The following is a 20,515-nucleotide window of genomic DNA, read 5'->3' as shown; positions in this document are numbered from 1 at the left end:
CTAGATGTCTATCCCAGTCATTAGCATAGTTAGAAGGTATCCATAGACTTCAGCTCCCTTAACCACCTTAAGTCTATCCATTTAGATACTGGACAGAAGCAGAACATTTATCAAGCACAAGAAAGAGAGTACGAGTTCCTGACAAAACTTGGCTGAAGGAGAAGAAAAAATACAAGTCTTGTCTTAAGTGGTGGGCCTTATACAGATATGAAAACAAAGGTAGCATCACTATTCTGAAACTGGTTAATACAATTTAAAATTCTGAAACTTAAAACCATACATTTTAGTTTTGCACTACTTTGAAACCAGGAGTCTGCCTGCAAAGCAATACAAGTTATGAAAAAATACTCAACAAATATCACAAGAACTCAAAAGACAACACAGAATGCCAAACTACCAAGATGAAAATTTAGTATTTTATTCACCATTCATAGAACTGCAAAACTAATGAGAATTTAAAAAGGCTTGCCCATAAAACGGACTAGCAAATTATTTTACTGTCTGTTCAGTAAAGATGTCGAAACAGCACGGTAAATGGATGTTTTACAATACTCAGTTCTTGTTTGAAGAAGAAATCCATGTGATATCTTAAAAATAAAATTATTTAAACTCATCAAGAAACACTAAAACCGATTTTGTTTTCTGGTTAAAAATGAAGACTCAATATTTCCCAGTGGCAATTCCTTCAGCAGGACATGAAGCAATACAATATTAGGGCTCTGTTTAGCTAATTTGTAACACTAGCCAAATATGTTAACTTACCATTTTGTTTTCCTGCATGTAGATTCTTTGCAAGTTTGGACAACCTTTAGCAATAGCAACCATTCCTTCATCAGAGAGCTGGTAGCACTGACCAAAGTGAATATCCTTTAGTTTTGGACACATCTCCCCTATCTGCAGGAAAAAAACAGGAAGTCAAACACAAACATAGACTTACACTGTTAAAAGTACATTTACACTGGCTTCTCATCACATAGAACTGACTGGGATACACTATCCATCCAGTCTTTAAAAAAAAATACCACCAAAAATCACATCACACAGACAGGGACTCCAACTATAATCCTGCTACAAGCAAACTTTTTGTACTGCTGGTGAAAAGTCTCATAGCAGACATAGCTCAAGATCAAGCACGAAACCTAGGAAATCAGCAATGACGTGCCTCCTCAGTTAAACTTTATGTGACAGAGCAGGTAAGAAATGGAGGCCTACAAATTTTGTGTGTGGTTGTCCCAACATGTTTTAGTCTGCCTGAAGAATCCATGCAAGATATTAAGTATCTCCTACTTCACAGAAGGATAAGTAAATCTTCTGTAATCAATAACAGTCAAAACAAATAAGGCAATAGTCCCCCCCCCCCCACACCACCGTCTTTTTTTTTTTTTTTTTTTTAACACATTTACCAGCTGGTCATAGTACCCCCATGCATGTCAAAAGTTAAGAGGGTGAGTACCAAATCACTGTTGTATTAAGCATTAGTGCTTTCTTTTTTCTTTCTGTTAAAAAAAAAAAGTCAAAGTTAAATGCAACATTAACTGTACAACAGTGACAAAGAACTAAAACTTTATTCTTCATTGTAAACTACTTTTGGAATATAATTTTTTCATGTAATTTCTGATGGATTGGTCAAAAATCATCACCCCTTGAAAGAAGTAGAAGTTCACTTGGTCAAATCAGGAAACTCCGTGCAACGAAGCAACATTTTTTTTTTTCTCAAAGTGAAGAGAAAGCCCCTCACTTACCATGAACCCCATAAGAAATACAATTAACACTGAAATAACCAAACCCCCAGGCCAAATTGCATTAGTGTTGCTTTATTGCCCACTTGCACTCTAGGATTTGGATGAACAAAGCGACTGAAAAAGGTGACAATGAATAAATTGTTTAAAATTCTTTTTGCATCATAATGCCTGCCTGATCATCAAGTCCATGCTGAGAACTGGGTACAGCAGACTTTACTAAGGAAACCGAAAGGGGTTTTCTGGCCCTAGCTACGGTTCCTCCAATAGTTGAGGAGTGTGTTCATATATGTGAGCCTTGCTATCCCTTTGTGAGCATGTGCATTCCATCAAAGGCTCCAAAATGACAAACGTGGATACGGCTTATAACAGCCAAGCTTATGTACCCAACCCATACACAGCCTGGCACAGGTGCAGGCAGAGCAGTGGATCAGACCACCTCCCACCAGGAAAGGCAAGCTGGCATTAGCAGCTCACAGGTCACTAGTCAATTTGTGGTTATGTGCCATGAAGCCAAACAAATGAATTCCATTTTTAGAAGCAAAGAGGTTCTCTGGTTTGATTTTCTGCTGGGGTGATTTGTGTGCAGTCTGAATACCCTTGCTGTGTTCGTGTGGGTTTTCTCCAAGTGCTGCAGCTTCTTCCTACATTCCAAAGACATGTGGTAAGTCAATTTGAATTGGCCATCAGCATGAATGTGCATGCAAGTGTGTGGTATGGAAGAAGTGTGACAGGGCTAGTCACCCAGAAGTGTGAACCTTGTCTCTAGAAGATTGGCACTGCTGAAGTGACACCCTGACTTCATGTGCGGAAAATGGGAAAAGGGGGGTAACAGACATAAGGACAGTAATACACAATACAGAGAACGACACATTTTCTATGCATCTTAAATCCTACAGTTAGTCTACATGCCCTCTGGTACTCATCACTTCGTATAATGAGTAAATACTGTAGTCAGTTAACCATAGATTTAAATGTTGTTCATATTCAAATTTATGAATATGTTATGTCGCTACTAGGCAACAGGCTAGTTAAGTTTTCTGAAGCCAAACCACTACAGTTCCAGTGGTATACCTAGTTAGTTTCTCCCCTTGAACATAAGGGATTTGGTGTTGCTAAACCTGGGGTAGATACGTGGTTTCCAATCACTTTATCAGCTAGAGTTGAAGAAATGGTTTATAATAACCTGAAACAAGTCTGTATTTTAGTGAGTAGCTGTTAAAGCTTTTGAAAACAGGGGGCACAAGGGACAGCAGACAGCCTAGGACTCTAAATGCTAATCAAGAGGATTTTTTTCCACCAACCACAGACTTGAAGATAAACAAACACACCCTCGCTTCGAGTCCAATCAAGCTAACTGTCAAGCCCATGCCCCCTGCTATAGAATTTAAAAACCCTGTTACTACTGCTTGATCTGAACAAGTCTTGTAATTGACAAAAGTGCTCATCATAATTACCTTCAATAAAGATCTGAAAAGGAGTTTTCTTTGCTGTGGAGTCTTTTTTTTAATGAAGCTTAGGAAACATATGCTCTTCATTCAGAATTGAATGTTTGGTCATTATCTTTCATCTGAACTGCTACCATATGGCATATCCTGCTTCCACTTTTAGATTTAAAGAAAGTGGACAGACAGGCTTTGCTTTACAGAAAGTAGGAATTTATTCCAGAGTGGAGGATTCTTTGGGAGAGAGATTGGTCACATGTCCTACTTATGCTGCAATATAGATCTGCAAGTTCCTTGATCTTGTATTTGTGCTATCAGCCTTGTGGATACGTAGTAGATCAAAGCAGGATTTAGTCTTTTGTGGATCTGTAGGCCAAACGCAAATAATGATTTAGGAGTCTTTAGGGGACAAAGGAAAAATACAAATACAAGGCTTTCACATGTTCTGGATAACATTGCGCGCTCATAATCAAGATTACTTATTTATTTTTATAAGGAACATCTGGAATTGTTCAAGTTAGGTAAGGGGTTTGGACAAACTACATATAAGAAGGGTGCATTATAACCTAGTGTGGCCCTGAAGATAAACAAGTACTGGTGATCTGACCTTCTGACTCACAGAATTTGCACATAATGATCAACTGGGTGAAGCAGGGGGCTTTCCTAACAAAGTGGATTTATGGTGATTTGTTACACATGAAGATGCCTAGGTCTCTAATGACAGTGTCTATTTTAAGGGAATATGTCATTTACATGGGAAGATGTGGAATAGCTCCTTTTTAACAAACTGTATGAGGTTACATTTTTGGCATTCGGCTTTAAACCACCATCCTGACACCAACAGTATGTCCAAGATAGGCCCTTACAGAGGATCTACATGTCTTCAAGGGAGATTATAATGGCCCCACATCTGCAAACTTCATCAGATGGATTATTTTAACTTCAGATTTCTCATTAGAGAGGTAGATGCCAAATAGAAGTGGTCCCAAAAACTTAGCCTTAGGATACAATACTGGCGACAACTCTCTTTGAAGAGAGTTCACCATCAACAAACACAGTGATGTATATGAGTGAGCCAGTTGGCACTCCAACAGGCTACACAGGGATTTGTGAGTTTGACCAGCTTGTCAATGTTGGAGTAGGGTACAATGTTAAAAGCCGTAGCATGGAGTTACTCTCGACCAGTACTGCTGTTACTCTTTCAAAAGAGGTCTACCAGGTCTAATAGGTATGATCTACCTTTTTTCATGACATTAATTGTCTAAAGCTGTGAAATGTAATTCCTGTTGGGCAGGGTTCAATTCTCTCAGTCCTCATTTGTCTACTGTGTGACCTTGATTAAGTAACTTAATCAGACATTACTCCCAGGTTGCCCCTGAAAAAGGTCTGTATGTCAGTGGGCCTACTTGGTTAACAAATGGGTATTATCATAATTATCTTAATCAGTCATCATAATCAATATCAATCATATCATAATATCATCATTATTATTATTATTACTGTTGATGCTATTATTATTATTAAACTGGCTAGGGTGTAGGGATTATTGGTTCCTTATGTCTTAGTTCTTGAGGTCTATAATGACATGTTCCAACACCATGAAGCAATGCAGGTGAAACTAATAGCTTTACAGTTACCAGGGTCAGAGGTCGGGTCTCCCCTTGTGAAGGAGTGCTACTACAGTTTTTCTCCAAGTTTTTGGTATGTGTCCAGTGGACAAGCTGTAGCTGAATTGTTTAAGGAAGGGGATCTGATAGCAAGTGTTTCATACTGACCAGCAAACTAGTATGTCATCTGGACACACAGTGCTGGTGCTTTTGGATCTGGACAGCGTTTTAGTATATGTTCAGAGGTGATTACAGGAGACTTTGTAGTGGGAAGCTTGGAGGCAACAGAGACAAAAGGGAAAAGTTGGAGCTGAATTTATCTGCAAGGATGTAGGCTATATCCTCAGGGGTTTAATAGGTGATGCCATTGGAGATAAACTTGGAGCAGTGCTGATACTATTTCTAGGATTCTTTATATAATTAGAGTGTTTTTTGTCTATCTTTTGCTATGGTAGCAAGTTTTACTTCATAATTAGTTCTGCAGAACATGATCTTATTCCAAGCTCTTTGTTAAACCTTTTGTGGCTGATTATACCACATCACGGTTTTGGTCTTCTCATTAAGGCTATGAACTTGTTCCAGTTGCTACAGAATTTGTTTAAGGTAAATCCTTTGGGTTTGTTCCTAAACTTGGTATTGTATTTATGGTGAACAGGAACAAGAGCTTCTGTGCAAGAGTTGAAACAAGAATATCAATTTTGGATAGGTGTGGTGGTATTTATCACAGGGTCATCGAGGGGTGAGGGACTGCTGAAGCTTTTTAAGTCTTCATCGTGCATAAGGAAACTAGCCTTGAGAAGTCTGTAAAAATGGTTGGGTTGGTCAGTGATCTGTACTGGCACTGTATGATGAATAAAACAGCATAATAACCTGATATGACCCGTGAGGGTCGGACATTGGGTATGGAGCAGAAAGGGACTGTGATGGTGAGGGCAACAATGAGTATGCTTGGTGCCTCTAGTAGGTTACTGAGAAATAGTACTTCCTTTACTTTAGCAATGAAATGTCAGAGTATATTTATAGAGGTAAAAGGTTTGCCAGTTTATGGAAAGGGTAGTTAAAGTCCCCTAGAATGATTGTGTCTGGGCTAATGAAGAAGGTTCTTGATTTACAGGTATGATGGATAGGGTTCCATAGTTAGCCAGGATTAATTAATTTATTTATTTTACACTTGCTGACCGGGAATGTCTGACTGAGTCGAAGACCTTTTTCAGCAGAGGCCCGGGGAGAAAAGCTCCAGTATATACAGATTACATTTAGTCATTATGCAGATATTATAGAAGTAGAAACTGACAAACTGCTAGATGACTGCAAAAGCATTTTTTAAAAGTAGTAGTAAATATAAAAAAGCAACACTGAAGTGTTTTTTTTAAATCATACAGGATACAGTAAAATACAAGAGAGGGAGGACTACACAGATTAGCAGAGTGTAGCAGAGTGTTATCAAGGTGGGTTTGAGCATTGGCAGATCCAGTGCCCTTTGAAATATTCTTTTAGGGTTAGTTTAAATAGTTTGGGAGTTTGTTCCATTCAATAGAGGGGTGGTAGCTATATAAGTTGCACCCTGCTTTAGACTTGGGTTTATAAATATTTAAGAGGTCTTGGGAAGAGCTGCGGAGGTTTCTTGAAGGAGCATAGTGGAGATGACAGAGTGTAGAGCTGGACAGAAAGATGGCTGGTAAAGAACTGTATGGTTTGAAGCTGAGAGAGAAGGAGGAGGTGAGACAGCTCAAGCCAGTTTAAATATCTTAGAGAGAGACAGTGGTAAGATCTATAGGATTGCTGAGTTGCAAATCTAGCTACTTTGTGGTATGTAGTCTCAAGTCTAAAAGGAGAGAGGAATTAAGGTTAGTAAGGTTAGTGAGGATTTGCGAGCAGTATGTTAAGCAGGGGAAAAGGCAAGCGTGAGTGAGGGCAATTCTTGCTTCCTGAGTGAGAACATTTTTTATTTCTATATAGTAGACCTAATTTAAGGTGAGTTTTCCTGATACAATTATTTATGTGGAGATCAAATTTTAGTTGATCAATTGTGATACTGAGGAGTTTTGAGCTAGATTCCACTACAATAGGGGTATTGCTAAGTGACTGGATAGTAAAAGAGGTCTTAATGTGGTTGGCTGTTTTGGGGAGGAAGAGTAGGAGTTTTGTTTTTTTAGGGTTGAGGATGAGTTGGTTGTTTGAGAGCCATGTTTCCACTGAGTTAAAGGATGACTGGGTAGCTGATAAGAGTTTAGAGAGTTTGCTATTGTTATGACTGTAGAGTCATGAGTGTACTGGATAATAGAGGACACTGGACAAGAGGTATAGAGCAAGTTTGTGAAAATGTTGAACAGTAGTGGTCCTAAAATGGATCCTTGAAGCACACCCATTTTTATTGTAAGGGGAGTAGATAAAGTAGTGTCTCATTTTACTGATTGGAATCTATCTTTTAGATAGCTTGCAAACCATGCCACTGTATCTGGGGAGACGTTGAGGTTAGACAGCTTGTTTAATAGTAGAGAGTGAGAAACAGTATCCAAGGCCTTTGAGAGATCTAGGAAGAGATGGGAGATAAGTTTATGGTCATCTCTGGCCAGGGAAATAGTACTGAGGAAGGACAGAAGAGCAGTACAGGTGCTATGTTTCTTTCGAAAATCATGTTGTGTAGGAGTAAGTAGGTTTTCTTGAGAGAGATGTTCAATGACTTGAGTAAGTGTGCATTTTTTTAAGAACTTTTGACAGGGGGGAAGAGGCTGGCAATGGGTCTGAAATTAGAGATTTCAGAGGAGTTACCTCCTTTGTGGATAGGTAGGGTGTAGAACTGTTTCCAGACAGATGGTACTTTAGATTCAGAGACTGAGCGGTTTATAATGACAGAGATGGGAAAGGCAAGTGAGTGTGCAGCTGTCTGAAGAAAGCATGATGGGATGTTATCAGCAGATACTGAGCATGGTTTCAGTTTAGAGAGTAGGGTTCGGACATATGTTGTGGAGATGGGCTTGAGGGAAAAGGTTTTGGGAGGGGTAGTTGTTGAAGAGGAAGCTGGGCCTTTGGGGTTCTTTGTATTGGAGCTATTGGAGTTGAGTTTGGATACTGACTCAACAAAGTAAGTATTGAAGGTGTTGGCAGTCTCCACTGGTGTCTTGTCAGGGCTAGGGTTGGGTGAGGTAGGGTTTCCAGGATGAAATATTTGGTTGCTAGCATTCTAGAATTTTTTGGGTCAGATTTTAGTGTTATGGGGGGTTATAATAGAATTCTTTTTTGTCTTTATTGACAAGCTTTCTGACCAAGTTTCTTTGTTCTTTATATCTTTGCAGGTCAGTTGGGTCTTTTCTTTGTAGCCATTTTTTCCAGGACTTATCTCTAGACTTCATGAGAGTTTGTGTGTTTTTTGTTAGCCAAGGGGATATTGTCACTTTTGTCCTAATTTTACAAGGTGGGGCTAATGACTTTATGATATCAAGAAAGGTAGAGTTGAAAGCAATGACAGCTTCATCTAGGGGGAGCTGAATGAGGAAATTCCAGCATACTCTACATATGAGGGGGTTAAATATTTCTGGGTTGAAGTTAGAGAGATTATGTCTAGTAATGTATCTGTGTGGTTTAGAGAGGTGGTTTGTATATCTTAGCAGCTTTATGGGTGAGTGGTCACTCAGGGAATCGGGAAGGGTGTTTCTGGATTGTGATATTTGGAAGGCGCTGAGACAAGTATCCAATCAATGAGGGCATTTGTGGAGTGGGAGTTGTTTAAATGTGTTGGTTTGATAATTAGCTGAGTAAATCCATACAGATTAATATTGTGTGGGGATCCTGGGTTACTGATGGTTAGCCAATTAATATTTATGTCACTGAGGAGGATTGTTTCATTTGGGATGTTCCGGGAGAGATAAGAGGGAATGTTTTCCAGCAGTGGAATATTTTCCCCAGGTGGAATGTAGGTGGCTACTATAGTAACTGTGGTGTAGTTATTGAGTTTAAGGTTAACTGCCAGTATTCCTGCTGGGGAGAAAGATGGGATAGACTGTGTTAGGTGAGAAATAGTAAGACTGTTGGAACAGACTATGGCAACTCCTCCACCCTTTTTGTTTTTATGGTCAAGGCGAATTATGTAATAACCTGGGGGGGAGAATATCTTTATTAAAGGTTGTGGGGTTTAAGCCAGGTTTCGGTCACTACAATAGCATCTGGGGTATGATTCGCTATCCATGCATGAAACTGACCAACTTTCTTCAGAATGCTTCGGGTATTAATAGAATAGAAGGAAATTTGTTTATGAGGTGTGATTCGGCGGGCTAGTGTGAGAGGGGAGTTTTGGATGGAGCTGAGGTTAGAGTTTGGACCTGGATGTGGGTGTATGTCACCGGCTATAAGTTTTGTAGTGTGGATATGGTATGAGGTCTTATTTACTCATCATCATCAGCCCCCTTTTTCCCATTTTGTCTACATGGGGTCGGGGTATCATGTTAACTGTCGCCAACTCTCTCGATTCAGTGTCACACTCCTGCCTTCTTCAACACTCATGCCTGACTGTCGCAGATCTTCTTTCACACAATCCATCCACCTCTTTGCTGGACGTCCTCGTTTCCTCTTACCTTCTTAATGTCTGTCCCAAATCTTTCTCACCAGATTGTCTTCTTTTCTACACATGTGTCCAAACCACAGTAATCTGTTCTCTTTGATCTTTTCTGCAATTGGAGCTACTTTGGCTTCTGCTCTTATGTCCTCATTTCTTCGTCTGTCCCACATTGTGCATCCTACCACCTTTCTCAGGCACTTCATTTCCATCACCTCTAGCTTCAACTGTTCTGCCTTTACTGCCCAGGTTTCTGTACCATACAGCAGTACTTACTGATCACACCATTGTCATGTACACCTTAATTTTCAGCTTCTTTGGCATTCTTCTGTCAAAGACTACACCGGATATTCTGTCAGTTGGCTGCAGCCCCTCTGATTCTTCCTTTAACCTCATCATTCAGACTTCCCTTCTTCTCAACCACCCATCCCAGATACTTGAAGCTATTAACCTGTTCCACTATCTTCCCTTCTATCTCTATTCTCAGCTTCTTCTGATTTCCCCAATTTGCTGCCATTACCACCGTCTTATCTGTGCTTAGTTTCATCCCATGTGCCTTCAGATTTGCATTCCATTCTCCTATTCTTTGCTCAAGTTCTACCTCAGAGTCTGTCTGTACTGCCACATCGTCTGCATACAGCAGCTTTGTAGATCTGTCCCCTCCATCCTGTTTGCTAATGTAGTCCATCACCAGTATGAACAGCAGTGGGCTCAGAGCTGAGCCCTGGTGTACACCTACTCCCACTAGGAACCTCTCTGTGAGGCTGAACACTGTTCATACTAGAGTCACTGGGTCCTTGTATGTAGCCTGCGCTAATTCTACCAATGTTTCTGGTACTTCAAATCACTGCATTACTGCCCAGATAAGTTTTCTTGGGATCTTGTCATATGCTTCCTCCAAGTCTAGGAATGTCCAGTTGGACTCTCTCCTCATCTCTAGCTTCTTCTGAAGTATCTGTCTCGATGCAAACATCAGGTCAATTGTGCTGCATCCCGATCTGAATCCGAACTGCTCATCTTACATTCTACTACTCTGCATATCCGTTTATCAATCACAATGAGATCTTATTTACTGACATTAAGATAATAAATAAATTCAAGGTTAATATCCAGGTCCATTATTATACAAGTAATGACATTTCGGACAGAAAGCCATGTCACTATTCACATTACTGTTCTCTGCATTTTCAGGCCTACACTAATTGCAGGCAGAAAAGCCAGGGAAGGAGGGTGTGCTCTCACTGCTCTGAAACCAGGTTTCAGTAAGAACACAGATATCTACATTTTCAAGAGTTATTACAGCCCCAAGGGAGGGCATTTTCGTATTCAGGCTCCTGCCATTAAATAGCACTACACTAATATTTGCCAGACTCAAATTTGTATTTACTATGTTGGCAGCCTGTCACTGCCTAAAGAGTTATTATGGGGGTCAAGAAGGTCTTAGCCAATATGCAAAAGCCCTGGGGAGAGAAGATGCAGGCCATTCCTCAAGAAACAGGAGAGTCTGCCTTCCATTTCCCCCAGGCTAATATACAGTAGACCTCCTCCATGACATCAGTAACTCAGCTGCAGCATCCATGCCTGCTGCTCATTAGATTCTGTACTGTATTGCACTGTGTTGTTTATATTGAGCTGCACTGTACTGTGTTGTATTGCATAGGGTTGCATGGTTTTCACGGTTTTCTTATATCATACAACTACTGTATTCGGTATATTATACTAATGATGCACCATCTTTTCACATATTACAGTGCTTTACTATCTTTGATACATGAGTGACTTCAACCAATCATCTCTTGCTTACATTGTAGCATCATTCTTGGAGATGACAGGATACTGCTCAAAACTAATTTCCTTCCACCCTTAAAGATGTACCCTGAAAACTTCAAGTCCCTCTATTTACAATACAAAGGAGTGCATTGCAAGTCAATCACACCCACATAACAATGACCATGTTATATTCATACTTTGGGAGAAGGGACTTCAGTGCCCTGTTGATATGTTGCATTCCAGCATCTGAGAGTAAGCTGTTAACCCTGTCTTTGCAAAGTCTTGGAAGAACTGCATTGGTATGTTAAACTATGCAGGCACTAACATCAAGTACAATAACATGGCAAGTGGAGTACTGCTGTAGCCGAGGGGCTTCGCCAAACCACTCTAGTGACTCTCGTCTATGGTGGCAATGGAAGAATCATCTGCTATAGGATCAGCATTTGTGCAGAAAAATATCAGAGGTCTGACTGCACTGCTCAGTTCTACAGTGCCACACTTGTGTCTTTGTGATTTTGGAAGTGATTTTTGGAGCACTTCAGCACTGAAAGGTTTTGCATTTGTCTTCTAATATGTACATGTGGTATTAGTATAGGAACCAATAATCAGTTTGTGTGACATGTTTGCATCCAGTTGTAACAAGTACATGCACTTGTCATAAGTGGACTCGTTCTGTAATGATAGCAAATTGTTGTCAGTAAGCATATGTCAGCCTATCCACTTTCTCAGGGTACACAGTGACAGAAGGCTGGCAACAGATAAGGCAGAGCGACAATAAGGACCCATGTTTGATCTCAAAATTCCAGGGGGCATATACTATGTGATGTTATAGAATTTGATGACAGTTGGTCCAGCTAAAATGAATGAGTTTTATGATGTATAAATAACAGTGAAATCAGTGCGAAGACTGAGCAATATCAGTATGACACAACACACTGCCATAACTGTAGGATATAAGAAGATAGTGAAAACAGTGCAACTCTGTACAGTACAGTACAAGTCAATACAGCTCCTTATAGGACTGCACAATACAGTAAAGTAAAGTACAGAGTCTACTGAAAAGCAGGCATGGATGCTGCAGCATAAAAATGATGTTCAAAAGAAACACTAAGTGTCTGAGCAGCAGCTAGGAATATCTCAATTTGGTGAGCAATGTAGTACCAGTTTGTTAGTGTACTACTGAGCAGAAGGCACAGATACCATAATACAATATCCCAAAAGCTGTACATGCAGCAGTCTCCAAGACTTCACATGTGGTGAATACAACAAGCAAAGTGTCACGTGATTCGACAAGGTAAATAATACAAAATGTTACTAGAGATGTGAGATACAATAAGTATATGTGCCATAATACAGTACTCAGTGTTTCAACAGCAAGCTTAATGGCACAGTAATTAACATACATCCGAAAAGTAGATGTAGGTGAAATAGGGATGGGTGCCATAACACAGTACTCAATTGCAACAACATCAAGTTTGCATGCCAGAATAATAAAATACAGTGCAGAAAAGCGTAAGTAATGCAGGAAGGCATGCACTACTACTACAGCAAGACCGTAAATAATCAGCAACCAGCAGTGATGCACTAAACAACCAGCCAGAGCTAAGAAATACAAAGCAGTGGACAATTAGTCGTACAAGATCTAATGATGCTAGCAGACAGAATATTGGTACAATAAGCATGTGATCACAGGGACCACAAAATGCCAAGCTATATACACCTTTAAGAAGATGCACTTAAATGCTAGCAACCATTTATAAGCACTTAAAAACTGCTCACCTTTCAAATTTAGCAAGGTTGTACAAGAGTACTTGGTCATTTGTCAAGACTAACTTTAAAGGAAGCCAAAAAGCAGTAGTTTGCTAGACCTGTAATACTGTTATTCTAAAGGCTGGAAAGGTGCTGCACAGAAGGTGCCACAAACTGTTGCCACAGGCAGCTACACTAGCTAGGTGCAGGCTAACACTAGGGCGGTAATAGTCCAGTGAAGAGGAGCTGGGGAGAGTAGGACAGTTGTCAAGGAAAGTACCTGCTACTGTTATATGCACTCTGATACTTTGTTGTACATTCTGCAAACCCGTTATGCTATGTGCAGTACTTTCCAGATGTTCTGGGGCGTTTTATCAAGTCAAAGTTGATAGCTGAGGACAAGACAAATTTGTTGCATCACAGCCAAGCAAAATAAAGGCAGAGACTTTGGCAAACACAAGTTTAAAGGAGGTCACAAACACAAAGGCCAAATAAGTTAACATTGGGACGTAACCCATAATAATTCAGGCCAGAAACAATAGTAGTTGCCCTTTTCTCTCATCTGAGAGGTAGGGGTGGCAGGAGACCAGCTAGAAAAGTTTCAGATGAAAGCAGAACTTTTTATAGCAACAGTAGCATACCATGTAAAAAATAAGTAAAAAAGATTACTTCCTGCATATTATGGGACTGTTTTTCCAAGTTATATCCCATAGCAGACAGCTGTACTGATGATACTGAGGCATAATTCTACAAACAGTACATTAATAAATTACTTGAGCAATCCCAACAGATCTGTACCAGTAATTTTAGCTAGGAATTGGTCTGCTAATCTAACCAAACCAAGCTTGCTTTCATGAACTTTTCTGGGAAACTGTCCTTCTAGATACTAAGACAGCATTCAATGTAATTACAAATAAACAGATTTAAATGAAAAGCACGTCCATCAGCCATCTAATAAAGATGGATTCAGTCACAAACTGATACAAGACTATTATTAGCTCCTTTCCCAAATGATGCCAAGTACAGAAGGAGTTGGGAACTATTACTTCAATCTGGCCTCATCAAACTTGTCCCCTAAATTGTTCATGGTCTGAAGATTATTTTTTTCAGTAAGCAACATACAGGCAGAGTTAATACTGCAACACAGCAGAGTAAGAATAAATTAATGCATCTTAGAATTGTAAAACGTAAAGGTGTTCCTTTATGTATGTGTCACATAACGCATCAGTACATCATGAATCATACCCGTGTATAAAACAGATGTCACACGGCACATCATGCCTGGCCGTGATTACACCCCTGTGTAATACATCAGAAAAAAAACACCAAGAAATATCAAATAAGCAGAACGATCAAATAATCTAAAAAGTATCATCCCATCTCTTTCAATTTTTTATTGGGGAAAAAGTACTACTAATTTTTTAGTCCAGAGAGGGCACTTATAGAATATAGTGCCCCTTTTTCTGTTACAGTTACCAAGAATTTAAAAAGAGACAGAGGTCTAGGAAGCTTCACTAGAAGACAGGATGGATTTTTTATAGTGCTCAGACTTCACAGTTTACAGCAATTCAAATGTACTCTGTAAAATATGAGGGGTGACGTTCATAAACATATAACAAACAGCATTACGTGAAATAGTGTGGTGAGCAGGGAAGGAGCAATTCAGAGACACATGCAGCAAGACCACACTATAGGAGAAAGAGAACTGTATGTATTGTAAGTGAATGACGGCAAAACGGCATGCAATTGTGAGTCAAAATGCTAAAAGAACTATTGTATACAAATGACAAAAATGCTGGAGGGATTCATAAATGTATAAAATTAGCATGATGAAGCATGCCAATAATCTACTGTAAACATCAAGAATTCCAGGTGTACAGGAACTTCATGTCATCATTTCAGGAGTACCATCAGCATTAGCAGAGCAGAAAATATTAGTGACTGTATCAGGAATAGGTGTCTCCAATATTGTGCGTCTTTGCCCTCCACATGACAGATGGGTCCATCAACAGCTAACATGCCATCATCTCCACAACCAGGGCACTACCAGGTGGACAGGGATATTACTATGTGGATTATCAGATGTGAAAAATGCCTATCCCAGTGGACACAAAGGTTTGTGTGGCATTGACTATCATTGTTATAGGGACCTTTCATGATCTGACAGTGGACACATTAGAAGGAAGAGACTGCAGTGGTACCCCATGTGATGTAGAAGTTGGCACAATATGCTCTAGCTCTGGAAAAAAGATGTCTATTTCACAACTCAGGACATGGCCAATACAGAAAAAAACTGATGTACACATAAGCACTCATACTATACATTTCACTGCAGTGCCTGGCCGTGATGTGCATTAGACATTAAGACATTACTATACTCACAAAGGCCAGAGGGGTGGGCAGGGCACAGTCACTCATATGTACAGGTGGGGAGAGCTACAATGACAGAAAATAACAATGATATCACAGGTAACAATTATGGGAAGTGAATGTGGAAAGCCATGCATATGACTAGAAGGTTGGGTGGAGGAGGGTGTCAGGTATCGCATCTCCAGTGTCACAGTGGAGCTTCTATGTTGTGAATGCCAGTGAAATCTACATTGTAACCTGAAATATTGGAACTGGAAGTGTCTTTTCTAACAGATGGCAAAGTACTTAAACAGTATGTACAGGAGGGTCTATATTATAAGATCAAAACTTCAGGTACTCTAATACCTAAAGCCCGATCTCAATGTTGAAACCTAAAAGCCATGAACGGCTACTTCCACACAGGGAAAGAATTTGCCTGGCCGTATTAAACAAAACAAATATTTAAACCCAAATAAAGTGTGTGTGTGTGGGGGGGGGGGGTTCGCCACACACACACACACACACACACACACACACACACACACACACCCGATATGGGGGGCTGTGCCCCCCACACCCCCCTAACTAAATATACCAACTCTGAGATTGCTCTACATTGGAGAAAAGGGCAAACCGCATAAAGGCCAAGCAAATTTTTTCACTGACGAAAAATTTGTGGAAGTGGCCAATCGCGGCTTTCAGCTTTCAACATTTACAGGTATTCGAATACCTAAAGTTTTGATCTTGTAATATAGACCCATACAGGAAACCTGCAGCGTCTCCTATGTGGGCAGGCTAGGTGCTGTACTCAGTAAGCAAACAACGGACTGGGATACTGTGGAACTGTGAGACCTAGAGTGGCCGGGCCCCATTAGGATGTCTGAGAGATGGAGAGCTTTGACCATTATACTAGCTAAGAGAATGGCAAATGCATTGCCAAAATTGATAGATATGGATCAATGGGGTTTTGTGGAGGGGAAACAAACATTTGACATTAATAGAACAATAAGGATCTACAGAGAAGAAGAATTTAAAAAAACTACTGCTGTAGATGGTAGGTCTTGATGCAGAGAAAGCTTTCGCTAGAGTAGGCTAGGATTTTATTAGTAGGGCAATGGAGGCATTTGCATTCCCTGTTACAATACTATGGTTAATTAGAAGAGTAGGCAAAGGACTAGAGGCATGAATTAATATGTGGGGTGGTCATCTCTGATAAGCTGTGTTGGGACAGAGGAACTGGGCAAGGGTGCACTTTCTCTCCTTTGTTAATTGCTTTATATACAGAGATACAGGCAAAGAAAATAAGGGACTCAGAAATTAAAGGATTAACTGGTAGGATAATCAAAAAAAGCTGGCTTCAACAAAAAGTTGTCTATTTGCAGATGATCAGATGTTGTACTTTATAAATCCAGAAAGAGACTTCAGTGTTGTGGAACATTTTGAGACAGTTTCATTAATTTTGCTTTATCTTCAAGTCTTTTGGACATTAAAGATATAGAGATAAATTATGCACCTGCACATGAATTGGCTCAGCACTGCCCATATTTATGGGTGCACTTCAAGTTGCAGTAATTCAGTGCATGGATTAAAAAGAATTATGTTATGGCAGCCAAGGATATCTGGGATGTGACAAAACAAAGTTACTACAAAAACTGAGAAAATGGAAGCTTGATTGATATGGATAATTAAGATACAAACAGTGAAAATCTTTTTAGTCCCTTTTATCTTAAACACAGAGCAGGCATATTTTTATCAACCAGCATAAAAGTTATGAATAATTAATAAGGAGATGAAGGAATTTATTTGGGACGAGAAGAGGGCAAAAGTTTAGTGGAATAAGCAGTCTCCAAAGAACAAGTTTTGCAAGGGTTACCAGATTTGAAAATGCTCTTTATAGCTAAGCAGTTAAGGCTTATACATAACTCAAGCAAAAGGCTATAAATAAAAGTGGAAAAGGATGATGATGAAACAGAAGGGAATCTGAGAGATGAAGAGACTAGGATTTTGGATTCAAGTCCTTAAGGAGAAAAACAGCCACCACACAGAATATTACATTTGCACAGAATCAGAAAGAGCTAAGGTAGAGTGGAAATGGACAAATATTTTACCAATATGGATGCTTGTAAGTAAGGATATAGAAAACTGGCAAGATGGAGCTAGAATTGACTGCAAGAAAGGAAAGTTTTGCATATAAATCTTAATAGCTGCTAGGCGGGATGCTGTTCACTCCACACTAAGGTAAGCTATCAAAAAATTAGGAATTTAAAGTTTACAGTTCAAATTTCCTTTATACAAGTGTACCTTAAATAAAAAGGGCAAATGCATTGCTAATGGTTTCCTATTTGCAACCATCAGAATCAACAAATAAGTAACAAGTAAATGGAGTATCACACTACAAAATAAATACCCTTACAAAAGAAATCACAGATTCCATTAAGCAGATAACAGCCAGATAAGGAAAAAGAAAATTAATACGTTTTCCCAGACATAATGTGTCTGTGTCTCTCTGCAATGACATATGGGCATGGCAACAGGTATTCAGATTACCCTGCTAAACATCAAGGTGGAGTTGTAATACTACAACACTCCTTGATGTAATGGAATGGAATAAGTGTAGCTCTTAAAGTGACATTTCCACAGACCATGGAAGTTGGCCTACTTCAAAGGGCACAACTGCAAACAGTCAGATAAATAATCACAGGTATCACTAGAAGCATTAACAGTACCATCAAGGAACTACACCATGACACAGGGCTCACTATGGACATATGGGTTGGGATAATGGAAAACACTTTTCCTGTCTCAGGCACTACAATGGCAAGAACTTACAGGACAGGGGGATATCCATCCATCCATCCATCCACAGCCCCTTTTTCCCATTTTTGCACATGGGGTCAGGGTGTCACTTCAGTGACAATTATCTAGATATAACAAGTCTTAAAGGAATTAGGTGAAGAGGCCAAGTTGATGAGAGGTGACGAAAGCAAGAGACGCACACAGACAAATAAGATGAATGGGCTGAGTGGATTAGACACAGAGTAAGACCTAAAAACCTACAGTTATAAAAATGAGGCCCATTACCTGTTTTAGTCCTTCATCTGTAAGTTTGTCCTGATTGCCAACATGTAGTTTCTGCAGCAAATGGCAATTTTGTGCTATTGAGTCAAGTGTGCTGTTATTAAGCTGTTTGCAGCGACAGGCAGTATACTTTAGTAGCCCAGGACTCTTCGAGATAAGAAAACATACACCTTTATCAGTCACATTTCGGCAATCAGAAATGTTGATCTCGGTCAAATTTTGAATCCAAGAAGCAATTCTGATCAATACATCATCTTTAACCTATCAAAAAGCATAAGATATTAATGAAATCAGTCTGATTAAAAATAACTTGTGCTATTATCGTTCAGTGTGCTGTTAATTTTTAGCAACGATACAGAGTGGTAGAACTTAAAATATCCTGCTAGGTAAATTAGGAGACATTAATACTCTAAAAACAATGCAACTATGAGGACACGATAACAAACAAAAAAGGCAGAACAGATGCGCAAAACACAGACTTTCCTTAAATTCATTAGTTTAAAGCAATTGACAGCAAAAGTTAGGTCTGAGTTTTGCTTACCACTTAAACATCAGCCTTTGTCTTTTCAACTAATGCCCTGCAAGGAAGGCATCACTTTATGCACTGGTGAAGCAAAGTCTTTGTTCACACAAAAAAACAGAAAACATTCTAACAACTGACTCCAGGGTGGGAATGGAGAAAGGGGATTTTACCAGCAGGGATGTCTACAAGCAGGGGTACAGAAAACAGGCAAGAGGGCGACTTCTGCCTCATGCCTGTGGACTAATCAACAACAAGCCTGCAAAATGTTATATTAGGATTTTTTCTCTGAGATTTTTCTTCCCATTAACAACTGACCATCATGTCTCTAATTATCCTGACCTCAACAGGAACCCACCAACCTGTCTGTGATCAGGTTTTCCTAATCATGACTCAAAACTCTGCCTGCTTCACTGAAGTAAGAATGCACTGCCAGGCCCTTTGGTGCTCACTTATATCAGCTTGGCTACAATATAAAACATGGTCTTGCAACCCCAGTACAAAGGCTGATACAGTGTTATTGATGCAAACTCCCGATCTCTAGCAGTGCAACAAAGTCAGGTTGCCCGTCCTCCCCAATGATAAATACACTAACATCAGTGACTCAGTTTCACCTTCCCCAACCAGCTCCTTCCTAGGTCACCAATCAATCCTGAATGATATGGGACATAGTCAGGGATTTACTCTTCTACACCACAGAGTAAATGTAGGATTAAAAGGCTCTTCTGGTCATTTACATTACTCAGTCCATCTGTAAATGATCATTAAAAGAAACTTCTACTTAACTGTCAGAGTGTTCAGTTTCTGCAGATGGTTGCTGGACTCCAACTTCCAATTAACAAGAAAGTATCATTCAATATGCTTGTCACAGAGCAGCAAATCTTGTCTGATTGAAGACTGCTGGAACATGGCTCAGTTCTGAGGTTTTTTACCTGTTAACTGGGTAATTTGTTCAAATCAGTTTGCTTGTTTTCTATTGTTATATAAAAAAAAAATAAAAAAAAAATTGCACTTTATCTGCTTTTACTGTATGTGTGTTTCTTCCTACTTTATTACCTTATTTTGCTTTTGCCTCTTCTTAAAGGACCACTACGAGCAAATGATGAAGAAAACATATTTTTTTTATCTTGCCATGATTTACTACACCTCCCAAAGCCGCCATAAGCAAAATAAGTACTCATTCCTAATTTTATTTTGTTTTTACTCTTGTCTGCCCTCATGGGGGCAGACATGGTGATTCCTTTGGAAAGCTAAATCTGCCCTATAATGCAGACTGTGAGGACAAATAGCCCTACCATTTGTTGTCAGACTAGACTTCCATTCACTTACAATGGAACTCCTGAAAAAAACTGCCAAGTTTGAGAGTCTGCAGCTCATGTGTCATTGACTGGTATGCGCTGAGTTTTACAAATGTTGTTCCTACTGATGTACTACACATTCACTGAAAAAAATTTGCAAAAGTGTCAACAAATTACTGAGATAAAAAAGACTTTTCACAAGGAGCAGTTTTGCAAGTTTCAGTTCCTGGCCAGGTTACTCCTCCCATCTCCCCTCCTTCAGTGGACTACAGTCTCACATTTCCAGCTTTGCTAGATTCAACTATTTAGTCAGCTTTGCATGACAAGAGAAATAAAAAAAAAAATAGTGTGGTGTGCCACTAAAACTGCTCCCTTGTATGTCTCTTTACCTCTGAATAGCAATTCCCA

At 39.6% G+C, this 20,515-nt stretch overlaps 1 protein-coding gene across 1 annotated transcript in view; it reads right to left on the bottom strand.

The window, feature by feature from the left end:
- Positions 1 to 494: 494 nt before the first annotated feature.
- Positions 495 to 20,515, bottom strand: part of FBXL17 (F-box and leucine rich repeat protein 17) — a 251,453-nt gene continuing 231,432 nt past the window's right edge. Inside the window, exons 4-6 of the mRNA XM_044064478.1 lie at positions 18,293 to 18,550; positions 763 to 894; positions 495 to 587 (exon numbers count right to left, since the gene is read on the bottom strand). Coding sequence (XP_043920413.1) covers positions 495 to 587; positions 763 to 894; positions 18,293 to 18,550 — 483 coding nt within the window. The remainder of the gene's footprint in view (positions 588 to 762; positions 895 to 18,292; positions 18,551 to 20,515) is intronic.

The sequence above is a fragment of the Protopterus annectens genome, chromosome 2.part2 (genome assembly GCF_019279795.1).
Source record: "Protopterus annectens isolate FY-2018-M chromosome 2.part2, PAN1.0, whole genome shotgun sequence".
Lineage (NCBI taxonomy): Eukaryota > Metazoa > Chordata > Ceratodontiformes > Protopteridae > Protopterus > Protopterus annectens.
Note: the sequence above shows the minus strand (reverse complement) of the source record. Positions and strands in the feature narration are given on the sequence as shown.